Raw genomic sequence first — 14,599 nt, 5'->3', positions numbered from 1 at the left:
ATGTTTTAACATTTCACAAAAATAAGTACAATATATGTGCGGTTAAAAACGAAGACAAAGTGATATTTTGAAGTTGTAAACACAGAGTTCCCACACCTTAGTTAACTTCAAATTCAAGGACCTTTCAAGGACTTTCCAGGTTTAATAACCTCAAAATCAAGGACTAAATGTGGGGACACATTTCAAGTGAGAGCAAGGTTACATCGTGTTACCTTTTAAGCAACATTGTTACAGTTCCCTTTCGAGGGAACTCGCGCTACGTCACTGCGGTTACACTTTGGGGACGCCTACAGGGGTAAGTGCGTCTAAATGTGTATATCAAATTCAATCAATGGTGAGGCTTAACAACAAAGACAGGGTGACGTGGGAACCAGGAAGTATATCACTATCTGAAGTATTGCCAAAGACGGCGTTACAGGGATGCAGGAAGTATGGCAAGGGAGACGCAGCGTCTCGTTCCCTTCTCAGGGAACAACAGTTACATACGTAACCCGAGACATTTTCGTGTGTCAAACACAACTTTGCAAAAAGGCATTTTGGTATGAATCAACATTCGCATACAGAAGATATAAGCATTTAAAGCGAACGTGTGCTTAAAAAGTCTCAAATTTTTATGATATTATCCTACACTACACAGGGAATAATAAGGATTTTTTTTCAACAAAAAACGTCTTGCATAAAAAAGATTCAAAAACTTTCAATGACCTGTATCTATCTATGCATGTACATTTTCAAAAACTTCCCAGGGCCTTGAATTATTTCCCCCAGATTCACAAACTTTCAAGGACCCGTGGGAACCCTGTAAACAGTGAGAACAGACTTCATCCATTAAGTCACCTTGACACAAAAATGTTACAAAATTGGAGAATATGATGGTTTAATTTTTTATCCAATGGAATGTAATTATTTAAAGTCTATCTGAAGTATCCCATTAACTCTGTGAGGCCGCTGTATATGGGTTACGTCATATTCCTGTGGGAGAATTTGCTGCATTACTTCATCTGTAATTGTTGGTTTGTGTGAAACAGATTTCTTTTCTTGGCTTGCCACCAACACTTCACCACACTTTTCTATTTTACACGCCATCTATTTGCTGATGTGCAAGATTAAAGTTAATTATAAGGTGCTTTAACAACAAGATTTTTTATTCACCCGAACAGACCCAATCTTGTAGCGTTATGTAACGTTTGGCTGTGGCCCATGTAAAGGCCTGTTGGACAAAGATCAGGAGAAGCGAGCATTTGTTTGCACTGCCAGCCCACATGTCACCTTTGAACGCACCAAGCCCTTTCCTTTCACACTGCAGTCACGCTAGCAAACTGGGCCGACTTGTTTAAACACCCGCATGTACACGCCACCGAGCAGGAGCCATTTACTGTACTGATAAGTTCAGTGTCTGATAACCGAAAGATGCTTTTGTACCACCTACACATCGAGACTGCATTAAACTGTCAATGCTTTCACAAGATTCACGCAGTGCACCTAAACTAAAAACTACATTTAGCCATGATTCTTCTGACCTTCATTCAGGGTCAAGGGAACAAAGTCTCATTTCTAGTCTGGATGAAGATAAGCATCATCACGTGAGATCAAATAACACTGAACTCATGCAAAAACACAACACAGAGAAAAAGATTCTTGACACTCTGAAACGGTTTAAAAAAACACTTTTATTAAATAAGACCAAATCTGGCTGTACATTCACACAGATACATTCTCAACTTTATTAGAAATGTTTTTACGGTGTTAGCATTATTAAACGCCTTATAAATATAACAAGTGAATATATATGGATTGTATTGAAAAATATCCTCCCACACAAATAGAGTTTTACTTAAAAATGATAAGAATAACAAACAATTGAATGCCTCGTGATTAAAACTGATGATCTTCCTGAAAGTTTCTGTCAAGTGACTTGAGATCACATGTAAAATGGGGATTCAGCAAAAATCAAGTAAATCTCAAATAAAACACACCCAGGTCACATTTCACTACCCTTTCAAATTGGATACCTTTGTACCTAAAGAGTGCATGTTATTACCTAATAATAGGTACAAGGTATGTATACATTTTTGTACGTAAATGGTGCATATTAAGTGGCTGATCACACGTTTTAAATGCGAGGTGGACAGAACTGCCTTTATATGTAAGGGGGGCGTGCAGACCAAGGCGTTCACGTTGGCGTATGTTTTCAACTGTTTCCAATGGAAGTGCGTCGCTTTTCAAAAACGGCAGTGCCAGCGCTCCCCATTTTTTCCATCATCATTCCCAGAGTTGAAAAATGTTCAACCAAATATTGTAAACTTCTGTCACCACAACAAAAGGTCCGCCCTCTCTCCTTATTCGATTGGACAACGGAAAAAATGTGAATGACGTCTAACTGTGGGTTTACACCAGAACCGAGATCAACAATTGCGGAGTAGATTACATACAAAGTCAATGCAAAGACGCGATCAGACGCGTCCTCGCACGGGGCGATGCGAATGACACGATATGAGCGGTGCGTTTACCGCAAAAACACACGCTATTCGCCTCAAACGCGTGTTCGCCCAAGTTGAAAATATTCAACTCGAGCGAAAAATTCGCATGACACGAAGTTAAATCCCGCGAGTAATCTACAGTTAGTGATCTACGATGCCCTGCGTGTGGTGTGTACGTAGAATAATACTGCGTTTACACCAGCCGCGGTAGAGGCAGCAAGCGCAGGTGATATACATGTTAAGTCAATGCAAAGACGCGATTAGGCATCCTGTGGCGCGGTACCTGCGGCTTGGTTAACTTGCCACGGGAAATGCGCAGGTTGAAAAATCAGAACTTCGGCGGATTTCCACGCAACATTAACCAATCAGGACCTTGCTGTAGTAGTGACGTGATTACAGGAAGCGGAGTCTCAGCAGAGTCGCAGAAGCCCCTCCCATGACGCGAATTTCCACGTCTCGAATGACTAGAATTTCACGCGCAAATGAAGCGAGTGAACTCAAATGTTCAAGCGTCCAACTACGCGCAAATAGCGCGTTTTTGCCGCCTCTACCGCTGCTGGTGGGAATGCACCATTACTCTTCCACTGAGAGTGCTTCTGCAAAAACGCGTGGCGGGAAGAAAACGCGAAGTTTGGCGTGAATAAACAGCGCGCACGCTCACTGCCCATAGAAAACTATTTAAAAAAAGCCACTGTGTGATCCTTCCCTAGCGTACACACCAAACATGAAGCGAATAGTGTGTTTCCGCAGCAATCGCGCCACCCATTTAGCATCATTCGAATCGTTCTGCCCGGTTTCAAGTCAATTCGCGTATTTGCATTAACTTTGCATGTAATCTACTTTGCGTTCCTCACTCTAGATCAGGAGTGGGGTCCTGGAGAGCCGCAGTCCAGCAGAGTCCAGCTCCAGCTCTAATCAAACACACTTGAACAGGTTAATCAAGATCTAAAGAGTTACTAGAAAGCTACAGGCAGGTGAGGTTTAATCAGGGTTGGAGCTAAAATCTGAAGGACTGCGCCTCTCCAGACGTTCGCAACCCCTGCTCTAGATTAAGGTACATTTACATTATAAGCGACTTGTCGCTGTGTGTCGCTTGTCTCTTTCAAAAGAGGCGTTTCTAAATCTGGTTGTCATAAACAAATATGTACCGTCCATGATGAGAGATGGATGACGTAAACTCCACTGCTTCGTTTTTATTGGTAGTCGCTCTCGAAAGTCGCTTATAATTAGCATAAAGTTAAACATTTCACAACTTTGTCGTGTGACTGGACACGCCCCATCCAGTCGCCAACGGTCACTGTCGCTCATGTTGCCGGAAGTCGCAAATCTCCATTGGAATCAATGAGATTGCATCGCTCTGCTACTGCCAGTTCGAATGCAGCTTTACTCGCAGGATTTAACTTCGCGTTATGCTAATTTTTCACTCGAGTTCAATTCGCGCAAAAGACGCATTTGAGACGAATAGCGCATTTTCGTGGGAATTGTGCTGATTTGCGGCATTCGTATCTATGACTTTGTATGTAATCTACTTGCGCAAATCGTTGAATTCGCATTTGATGTGTACGCCCCATAATGCTGTGTACGAAGCATCATGTTCCTCGCTCTAATTCAGTGGTTCTCAAACTTTTTCAGCGTGCGGCCCCCCTTGTGTACGGTGCATTCCTTTGCAGCCCCCCCCAAAGAAAATTTATGACAATTTTGTTCTGAAACGTAACATTTTAATTAGACAAAATATATTAAAGTATACAAAGTAGTGCTGTTGGTTAGTACCCTTATTTTTTTTTAGGTTTAATTACACATAATTCATGATAAATTAATGTATTTTATAAAATGTCATAAAACTGGGGCCCCCAGTTTGAGAACAACTGCTCTTATTTGCTCGCTGGATTTAACTTTGTGTCAAGCGAATTTTTCACTCGATTTCAACTCGATTCACATTACCCCGTGCGAGTTCACATCTATTCACGTCTTTGCATTAACTTTGTATGTAATCTACTCGCACAAATCATTGAATTCGTGTTTGGTAACAAGACATTTTTAAATGGTACTGTCCCTGTGACTGCTTTTGTACCTTTACAATTTAACAAGTGTACAAATGTCAAATATATTTTTATGTGGACATTTTAACATGAATGCATCCAAACGTTTGAATTTTCATTCTAAATAGAGATTTTCATAAAGTTTTGTGTGTTGTAAAATATTTTTTTTCTTTTGATTTTGAATGGAAATGTTTATCCCACAAGGTTTTCTTTCACAGGCTGTAACTGGAACAAATGAAGAGAAAATGATCTCAATTCCTCTTTAAAAGTGGTAGGATATCTTTGACAAATCCATATATTTTCCATTTATCAATCTTACCCATCCAGAACCACCGCTGAAAACGTGACATAAAAGATATTCGGCCACTTACAGTAGATCAGGAGCTTCTTTAGTCATCTGTAAATTAAGCAGAATAGTTACTCTTACCTGCGTATCCTCTCGTGTCTCTCTCAAACCCTCATCATACTCACGCTAGGCCTTCCTTCGCTTTCTCCACGAGTACAGCTACAAAAACATTTTTCCTCGCTCCTCTCTCTGACCCAAACTGTGGCCTGGTCCGGTCGACCGACGTTCTGTCTGACAGTTATGTAATGGCCAGACCGCCCGAGACCTTTCAGTTTCTAATCTTCATACAAAACAACATTCGGCCAGAACATCTGCACTCACCTCAGACTCAGTGACGCACTAAACTCAATTGAACAAGACTTTATTTCAAAACTGATTGCTTTTTTATTTGTCAAAATAGTTCAACAATCTGGACTTCTATCTTTACAGATTTTCCAAAGTCACATGCCCTACTCTGCATTTATTTAATGGTTTGTACTGTAACACGTGTACTGTTTACTCACAATATAAAAATACAGGAAAGTCACTAACATGACATATAAAATCAAACATCTCCAAATCAAATACTTAAGGCCAAAAATACCTCATACTCTTAACTTATTTTACTGATGTCTGCTCTCACTACAGTATTTGATAACATAATAACTCTCAAAACCGTTTACAAAAGCACAAGCACAAAAGGAAATGTGAGCAAGTAAAGTCGAGCATGAAAGGAATGTACTGTAGATCTGCTAACACACACACACACGTACGTCGTACGCACACACGCACACTAAGTCCTAGAGAGTCTATCTACTCTCTCTCTCTCTCTTGAACTGGCAGATCTTGGCCCCTCCCACTCTCTCTCAGTAATCTTTCTGTCCCACTCCACTCATCTGTCCTCATCTCCATCTAACACTGGATCTGTTGAACACACACATAGAGTAAAGCACATCACATCATTCTGTGTAGCACTTCTGCTGAGACTCTGCAGTGAGGTGGAGATGAACTTACCAGGGTCAAGTGTGTTAATATCGCCTGGAGCCAAAACCTCCACCACCGGATCCATATCCACCTGTGAAACATATAACAGTACAAAACGCAGCGTCTTAAGCTGGGAGTGATGGTGATTTATAACATGTACGCGAACAATCAACAGTCAAATGCGCAGATGTTCCACCCAACAAAATGCAATGCATCTCCTGGGCTTCATTCTACATTTTCCTGTACGCGTGATTAAAGAAACCCAGCGGTGCACAAACAGTGCATGCGTACTATTCTGATGATTAAATTTGCGTTACGCGCACAATCATGGACCCTCGTGTATGTGTAAAAACTGAACTATACTTCAAGCTTAAGGCTACGTTTACATGACAACAATGTGGCAAAAAATGAAAAAGTTTTTGAAAAACTTCACGTACACACGACAACGCTGTCAAAATGATCTGCGTTTTAGGGCCGTTCACAATATAACGATTAGGGTTGTTGCGGTGACAGAATTTTCCCACCGGTTAATCAGCGCGTGACAAACCCGTTTATATCTGTTTCACCGGGTGGGAGGGGCTTATAAATGCACATACAGACGTGCGCATTTTACTTTCACTTTTGAATGAGATGCAGCTGTTGTAAAATCGCGTATGAATTTGCGTGCAAATGCGAGTGCAACAGTTGGTTTAAGTGGTTCAGTCAATTTGCGCAGGTACTTCTGACAGAAACCCGCCAGTCCCAAGCAGAGCAACCGGCTATTCCTCTACAAAGCGCTGCTTGAATGATGGGTTTATTATTATTCTTAATGAAAAACACAACAAAAAACGATCTCGCATATATTAAACATCATCTATGTATATTATAACAAAAACGAGTAAGCACGCGGCTTCTGCCATCGTCTGGTCGGTCAGCTCGCCTTGCACACTAACAGAAATAAATGAAATCTGACACCTGCTGCTCTGTGACGTGACGCGCGTTCAGCTCCGCTGAAATCTGGTAGCAGACACATTCAGTTTTTAGTGTTTGCTCTCTCTAACGAAACTAAATGATTTAATTACAAGAAAATATCAAAACGACAGTGAAAGACGGTGTCGGGCAAGTGATCCAACCGGCGAGAGGCCGAAGCACCGGTAATCACCGTTTCACCGACTATTGCAACAAGCCTAATAACGATAACTATAACATTAACTATATTAGCGTCCACACCACCGGACAATAATGATAACTAGGGATGCACCGATCGACCGACAGCATTAAATGACTCGACCGGTACTCGCTAAATTTAAATATCTCATGAACCGATCTTTCTATTTACTTTTGTCATTCTATTTTTTTATACATTTTATACATTTTTTAAACTTTGTTGGTGAAGCGTTTATAAACTTAGTAATATCTTGAGCAGCACAAACACAGCCCTGTATGTTGTCATTTTTGTTTTGGTTATACTCGCGCTTGCCTATAGACTGAATTAACACATGCCGTTACGATTAACACAGATTTACAGTTACATAGTTTACACGTAGACGACAAAGCGTTCATTTCAAAAACTCACACTCTGACATCCGTCTTCTTAAAGGATTAGTCCATTTTCTTACAAAAAAATCCAGATCATTTACTCACCACCATGTCATTCAAAATGTTGTTGTCTTTCTTTGTTCAGTTGAGAAGAAATTATGTTTTTTGAGGAAAACATTTCAGGATTCCTCTCATTTTAATGGACTTTAATGGACCCCAACACTAAACAGTTTCAATACAGTTTAAACTTGCATTTTCAACGGAGTATCAAAGGACTATAAACGATCTCAAACGAGGCATAAGGGTCTTATCTAGCGAAACGATTGTCATTTTTGACAAGAAAAAAAAGCACTTTGAACCACAACTTCTCGTCTATCTCCAGTCCTGTGACGCGGAATCATTAAATCTGTTACGTGTTGGGGTCCATTAAAGTGAGAAAAATCCTGAAATGTTTTCCTCAAAAAACACAACATCCTCTCGACCGAACAAAGACAGACATCAACACCCTGAATGACATGAGGGGAGTAATCCATCTGGATTTTTTTTTAAGAAAACTGACTAATACTTTAAGCATTCCCAGGTTCGGTTAAAAACATAAACGGCCCCTTATGAACGATGTAACTTTGCCTCTTGCAGTGATATTTACATGTTACTCCGAGGAATACTAATAAACATGCCACTGTCACAATATCCAACAAAAGAATTGATGGTATAATGTGGTCATTTTTGTACCTTACTTTGGCCAGACTGCTGCCGATTTAGTTTTGCGTGCATTTACCTCCGTAAGGACCTGAGTTTCTTCCTCCAAAGTTATTTCCCTTCATGGGGCCGTAATTGGACTGCTGTCCTCCATAATTCCCAAAGTCGTTGTAATTCCCTCCTCCTCCTCCTCCACCACCACCACCACCAAAGTTACCTGAGACACAGGTAAAGATCATCAGTAGTCACCAATTCTTTCCCTTCTTTTTATTTCTTAATATCATTTTAGCATCTATGGCTTTATTCATACACACAAGTTGACCTACATATAAATTGGGGACAATTTAGCATCTCGAAATCACCTAACCTGGATGTCTTTGGACTGTAATAATAAACCCAAGCTGACACAGGGAAAACATGTAAACTTAACCCAACTCGAAGCATGTCATTTTGAACAGCTGCAACTTTATTTCAAGTAAGTACCTCCAAAATTCCCTCCATCATTGTAGTTATTGTATCCTCCAAAGCCTCCTCCGCCTTGGTTACCGTATCCAGGGCCTCCACCATAACCCCCGCGGCCACCTCCGTATCCAGGACCGCCTCCATAGTTACCACCTAACATCAAATACACAAACATGCACGTCGATAAGATCAGTTCAGCAATAACCTTTATGCTGCATGACAGACTGACTGATTCTGACATGTGCTGGCACATCATTGTTTTTTCAGCTCGGGAAACGCGGACCATGTTTATCACAAACTGATATTATAACAATACTGTCACGTCAAGCCCTGCAGCAAACATCAATTTTACACAAATTAACTGTCTGCAAAGAAAACATTTTTCATAAAGCGCTCTAATTTAATAGAGTCCCCACCAAATCCATTGTATCCATCTCCTCCTCCATAACCACCGCGGCCGCCTCCGTATCCTCCTGTAAACCATACAGCCGTATTACTGAAGGATCACTTACACTTTAGGTGTTACTGAACAAACTGTAGATGCAATCTACACTACACAAACAGGATCAGATGTACGGTATCAGATGTCTTCCTCCTCTGCCAAAGTTGTCACCTCCAAAGTTTCCTCCTCGGCCCATGAAATTACCTCCTCCACCACCACCACCACCACGAACTAAAAGATACCACAGAAATCCAAACACAACAAGCATTTAATCACACATGATCATGTAAACACAGCATACGTTCACATAAAACACTGATGCTTAAAGGTGCCAAAGAATGCATTGAAATAATCTGTTTAGTTGTTCTCTGATATCTACATAGAAGGTTTGTGGCTTTATTAAATACAAAAATGATCCAGAGATGGTTTTACATGTCCATTTACAACCCCAGGATTTGCCTTTAGAATGAAATGGTCTATTATTACCTTATTTGAAAGGGTCACGAATAATAATGTTAAGCTCTGCTCTGATTGGCTGTTTCTCTGTGTGTATGTAAACAGATCTTATGTTTGAGTCTGTATCAGATGAAGATACAGATTTTGAGGAATAATGAATTGTTTAGAGATTGTTTATGAACATTTCTGAGTGGTACGTGTGTGTTTTTTTCAGTATGGACCTGCAAAACGTAACTAACGTCAATGGTAGAACTTTAGCCTAAACGTTAGCATATAGCGCAAACTCAGCAGTCACAACTTTGTTTTAGCATTGTAACAACATTGTAGTTAAAGGGGACAGAGAATGAAAAAACATTTTACCTTGTCTTTGTTGAATAATGGTAGTCTACCCACATTCACAAACATACAGAAAGTGCTAAACATGCTAAACATCTCAGTCTCATCCTCTTTTAAAAATGTCAGCCAGAAAACAGCCCAATCTGAAAAACTGATGCTTATGACATCACAGGCATCTAACTGCCCCTCCACTTTAAAATAATTGGCTACATTTTTTGAGTGGCAGCAAAGTCAGCCAATCAGTAATGAGATTGCAAGTTAAGCCAGTAGGGGGAGCCAAATAGGTGCAAAACCACTTGTTTAAAATCCCCCACCCTAATAGAGCTATCTGAGAGAGGTTTTTAGGAAGCTTTTAAGGCATTACAGACCCAAACAAAAAAAATTTGTCTACATGTCACATCACAAAACAAGGATAAATACTCTGTTCAATCATTCTATGTCACCTTTAATTTAATGTTGGGGCATACAGCATGACTGTAACTTCACAGTTGGTGTTATGTTGAGATTGGTGTGTTTTCCAGTGGCCTTTTGCATGCACGAGGTTTACATAAGGAGGAGGAAACAATCGCGTTTGATGCTCACGATATGTCATTACCATCTACACAACTCTTATTATTATCTATGCCTAAATAAATACAATTTAACATTTTATGGCACCTTTAAATTGTTTAAAACGTAAAAAGCAATACTTACATCTCTGATTAGAGACGGACTGCATCTCTTGCTTTGGAAGAGCTTTTCTTACTTCACAGTTATGCGAGTTGATTGTGTGATATTTTTGTGCTGGAAAAAGAAATCATATATATGATCATCTAGAAAACTTTTATGGTTTCCTTCTTTTATTTACTTTTAGTATTTATTGTAAATGGCTAATGAGTATAATGAGTTATTATTACTGATATTTTTAACCCATTAGGCCATGTGTCCACCAAAGCATTTAAACGTAACTGAAAGCGTCAGGCAAATGCCGGCTGTGGACACTTGCAGACGCTTTTATCCAAAGCAACAGTGCATTACCAGCTATACATTTTTTATCAGCATGTGTGTTCGCTGGGTTCAAACCTATGACCTTTTGCGCTCCTAACGCAATAATCTACCACCTAGATATTTAGGAGCACTATGATACATCTGTTTTGTTCAAAGATACTTAATATAACCAAGATGTTTCACTGGTATTGATATGAATGGGTTCCTGTATAGCTCGGTGGTAAAGTATTGCATTAGCAGCTCAAAAGCTTATGGATTACGAACCCAGGAAACACACATACTTTGTGATGCACTGTAAGTCGCTTTAGATAAAAGCATCTGCCAAATGCATAAATGTAAATGAAGGGAGAACACAACGGTCAGTATGGATGCTTAAGTTCCCCTTTCCAGTAAAAAGAGCCAATCGTTAACCGTTAAAGAATGAAATCTTTGCACATGCAAAGAATCTGACAAGTCTTGCTTTAGCAAAACCTGGAGGCGTTGCAAATATGGTGACGCAACTTAAAAAGGCTTTAGTTTTGTTTACCAGTCGTTGGACGATGCACTGGTTTGTTGATGTGATATTTGTCCCGCCCGTATTTTCCACATACCGTACATTTTTGTAGCTCCAGCAGGGCTCAACGCAAAGAATTTCTTATACTGACCCAGTCGGGCCAGTGGTTCAGGTTTTCACTTTCCCTGCCAAAATTGTCACTGACCCCAATAAAAAATGTTAGTGTCATATATTTGAAAATAATAATTCAAAAGTCAAATATAATTGTATACATACAACAGACATGTTCCAACGAAAAAAGGCTTCCAACTTTTCTGCTTTACCTGTAAACTTACAGCAAATTGTGCAAAATATTGCATCGTTTCTTTTATCGTGTTTTACACAAGTAAATGTCTGCTTCCAAGATGTTAAATAATATACATCGATGAAAATATATTTTAGTGACTTAGGGTGAAGCACTGGCACGATCGGGCAAGTGACAATACTTTTTACTGGCCTAAGCGTCTCTCACGCTTGCCCCGTGCCACCGGACAGTCCTTTAGGTTGAGCCCTGTCCAGATTTCACTCTCTTCCTTAAACACATTTGAAAAGCACTGTTCCCCTGATTGGCCAGCTAATCTGTACGTTGTGATTGGCCTGAATACCTCTGACGTCAACCGGAAACGTGATGCTTCTTACCATGTTTGAAAGATTCGGTTACTAACAGGAGTTAACTTACAGGCTGTAAGTCTGAAGCTGGAAGAATTACAATCTGTGTGTTTGTTGTAGTCCAAGAAAAGAGATTTAGAAAACTTGCGTCATCGTTACTTTGGGGTGTGTACTTTTTGCATATCGTACTAAGGACGATACACACCAAAGGAAATTAAAAAATGTGCATAGGTGCTCTTTAATATCATCATCTCATGTTTGGCGGAGGTGGCATTTAGCTGCTTTTGCATCTGAGCTCTTCAATTGAAAACATACGCCGGCCGCAAGAGAAAACGCTCCGGTGGACACAGGGCCTTGTCCGAAATGGTGTAAATATTAAAGTCATTTAAATGTAAATCTGTTTTGACTCACCAACAATTTTGTCTACAGTATCGTGATCATCAAAAGTTACGAAACAGAATCCTCTCTTTTTCCCTGTCGAACGCTCCTCCATTATATCAACACAATCGATCTTTCCATAGCGCTCAAAGTAATCTCTGATATGATACTCGTCCGTGTCCTCCTTTATTCCACCGACAAATATCTTCTTCACTGTTATATGGGCTCCTGGTTTATTAGAGTCCTGGATAATCACAGAATATCAAATATGGATTTACTTGAATGCAGTTCACAAACACATGTAGTATCTCTGGTACAAGACAATAATAAACAGAACGTGTAACTCTAGAAAAGTCTCTGTTGTGACTGCTAAAAGTTTCATGTGAATCACAGGTTTCTTGAGTGAATGTAAGCGGACCTCTCTGGAAACCGCACGTTTGGGCTCAACCACACGGCCGTCCACTTTGTGTGGCCGCGCTGCCATCGCCGCATCCACTTCGGCTACGCAGGAATACGTTACGAAACCGAAACCGCGTGAGCGTTTGTTACCTGGATCTCTCATTACCTGAGAAGAGACATTAATGACATCATCCGTAAGTTACACATTATTCTTTTGCAGAACCATGGTGCTACCAGGTGGTACCAAATTATGCTTACAGGAAATACTATACTGCAACTTTGACACAACATCCCAAAAACACAAATTTTTGAGGTTTTGATGAATGTATTCTAGCGTTGATACAGACACATAAAGTTGGCATGAATAATAGTGATTATGCTTCACACTTACCACACAGTCTGTGAGTTTGCCCCATTGCTCAAAGTGAGTTCGTAAACTGTCCTCCGTCGTCTCAAAACTGAGACCACCGATAAACAGCTTCCTGAGCTGCTCAGGCTCCTTACTGTTACGACCCTGATCATATCAAACACAGACATAACATCAGATTTTAAAAATCAATCTTTCAATATCAAACTATTATTATGAAATATGCATGTGTTACAAAATGCCCTTAAGTTATAAAAATCAACCCCAAATCTGAAATAAGCATCTTCAGAGTGTGTAGGGTTGCGCAAAAGGGGATTCACAAATCATATTTCGGGAAAGGCTTGCGTCATGAATATTAATAAGACTGTGTGACTTTAGTCCAGTCCTGTCGAATCGTACTATACGGCTTGCCTCGTATACATTAGTTAACTTTACGTGATTGGACGCTCTAGAAAATTATATAATTACCTACGCACAAAATAATTAATATTAAGCCCACGCCATAGTAAAGTTTGTCATATTACTCCCAGCGCAATCGCAATCTAATAATATCGGTCTCAATCGATTATTATACAGATAATAAATAAGGGTCATAACACATATGTGCTTGTTAAGTGGAAATATGCTGGTAATAAAACCGATGACCGTCTAGAATATTCCATGCCGACACATTCACGCGCCATTTTAGATGTCGGCGTTTCCTCCATATTGTTGTTTACGTTGGAATAATAATATTACAAACACTGTACGTTATTTTCAGTACTTTATAACAACCCATTACAAAACAATAGGCTGAATTTTGCGTGCACGTATGTCGGTAAGTTCAAATCCAGCCGGTCACAGGAACGTGCTGCGTCGCCATGTATCACTACAAGCATGCACAAGTACAGCAGATTGACGTGTTTGATATTTCGCGTGGAATAAAAACGATTCATTTTAAATAGTGTTAACATACTTAATGCAGAACCCGTGTCATTTTAGTAATATTAATGCGCATTACCTCCATGCTGCAGCTCTGCAGAGAGTTTGCACGCCCTTGCTTCGAGTTTACGCGCGCCGTACATGTCACACATCGGGCAGAGGAGGCGCTGCAGGACACTTTTCTTATTTAATTCACATAAATGACATGCTTTTATCATTACGAGTATTTTTATTGTTGTGGTTTATGTTTATATGTTACATTTTATACATTTCTTACACTTTATATAACAGTATAAATCCACTCTAGACTTTCTACAGGAAATGTGACTGTAAGTAACTGATTGTGACTCATATATGTTTTGGTGGGTAAGTTTTTTTTGGCAGACCCACTTGTTCTTGGCTGAAAAAAATCCAGAATGAATAAATATGTATGAAGGAGTCTTTTTTAAAATAACGTTTTGTACTTTGCTTGTAAAAATACCATAACAAACAGATTAATTAAAATTAACAACACTTTACAACTAAGCAATTGATCTAAAAAATAAAAACCGTTCATCTGATCTTGATGATAACATAAGCCCTCTATAATTGAGATGATGCAACTTTTAGATCTGCAGTTAGATTACAGACGCTAACAAGAGTCTGTAGTTGTGGTTATTGTAAAC

General features: G+C 39.7%; 1 protein-coding gene across 2 annotated transcripts; it reads right to left on the bottom strand.

The window, feature by feature from the left end:
• Positions 1-1,650: 1,650 nt before the first annotated feature.
• On the bottom strand, positions 1,651-14,166 carry hnrnpa3 (heterogeneous nuclear ribonucleoprotein A3). 2 transcript variants are annotated; one of them, XM_073854867.1, is made up of 11 exons: positions 14,014-14,166; positions 13,038-13,160; positions 12,666-12,812; positions 12,281-12,491; positions 10,435-10,524; positions 9,105-9,180; positions 8,924-8,982; positions 8,529-8,660; positions 8,125-8,262; positions 5,859-5,919; positions 1,651-4,916 (listed from the first exon to the last, which is right to left on the bottom strand). In XM_073854867.1, exons 1-10 carry the CDS (start codon positions 14,017-14,019, stop codon positions 5,873-5,875), a joined length of 1,029 nt encoding a protein of 342 aa, XP_073710968.1. In that variant the 5' UTR covers positions 14,020-14,166; the 3' UTR covers positions 1,651-4,916; positions 5,859-5,872. The 2 variants fall into 2 exon arrangements, with proteins under 2 accessions (XP_073710968.1, XP_073710967.1); XM_073854866.1 differs by lacking the exon at positions 1,651-4,916 and adding an exon at positions 5,211-5,768.
• Between the last annotated feature and the right edge of the window lie 433 nt (positions 14,167-14,599).

This window comes from Misgurnus anguillicaudatus, chromosome 17, assembly GCF_027580225.2.
Source record: "Misgurnus anguillicaudatus chromosome 17, ASM2758022v2, whole genome shotgun sequence".
Lineage (NCBI taxonomy): Eukaryota > Metazoa > Chordata > Actinopteri > Cypriniformes > Cobitidae > Misgurnus > Misgurnus anguillicaudatus.
The sequence above is the reverse complement of the archived record's forward strand: the minus strand, read 5'-3'. Positions and strand labels throughout refer to the sequence as shown.

Bases quoted from the DNA above. Each gene is read 5' to 3' on its own strand.
- hnrnpa3 (XM_073854867.1), bottom strand. The intron at 12,813-13,037 runs GTAAGTGTGAAG...GTCTCTTCTCAG, and splicing joins GCAAACTCACAGACTGTGTG to GTAATGAGAGATCCAGGTAA. The intron at 12,492-12,665 runs GTCCGCTTACAT...GTGATTATCCAG, and splicing joins AACGTGCGGTTTCCAGAGAG to GACTCTAATAAACCAGGAGC.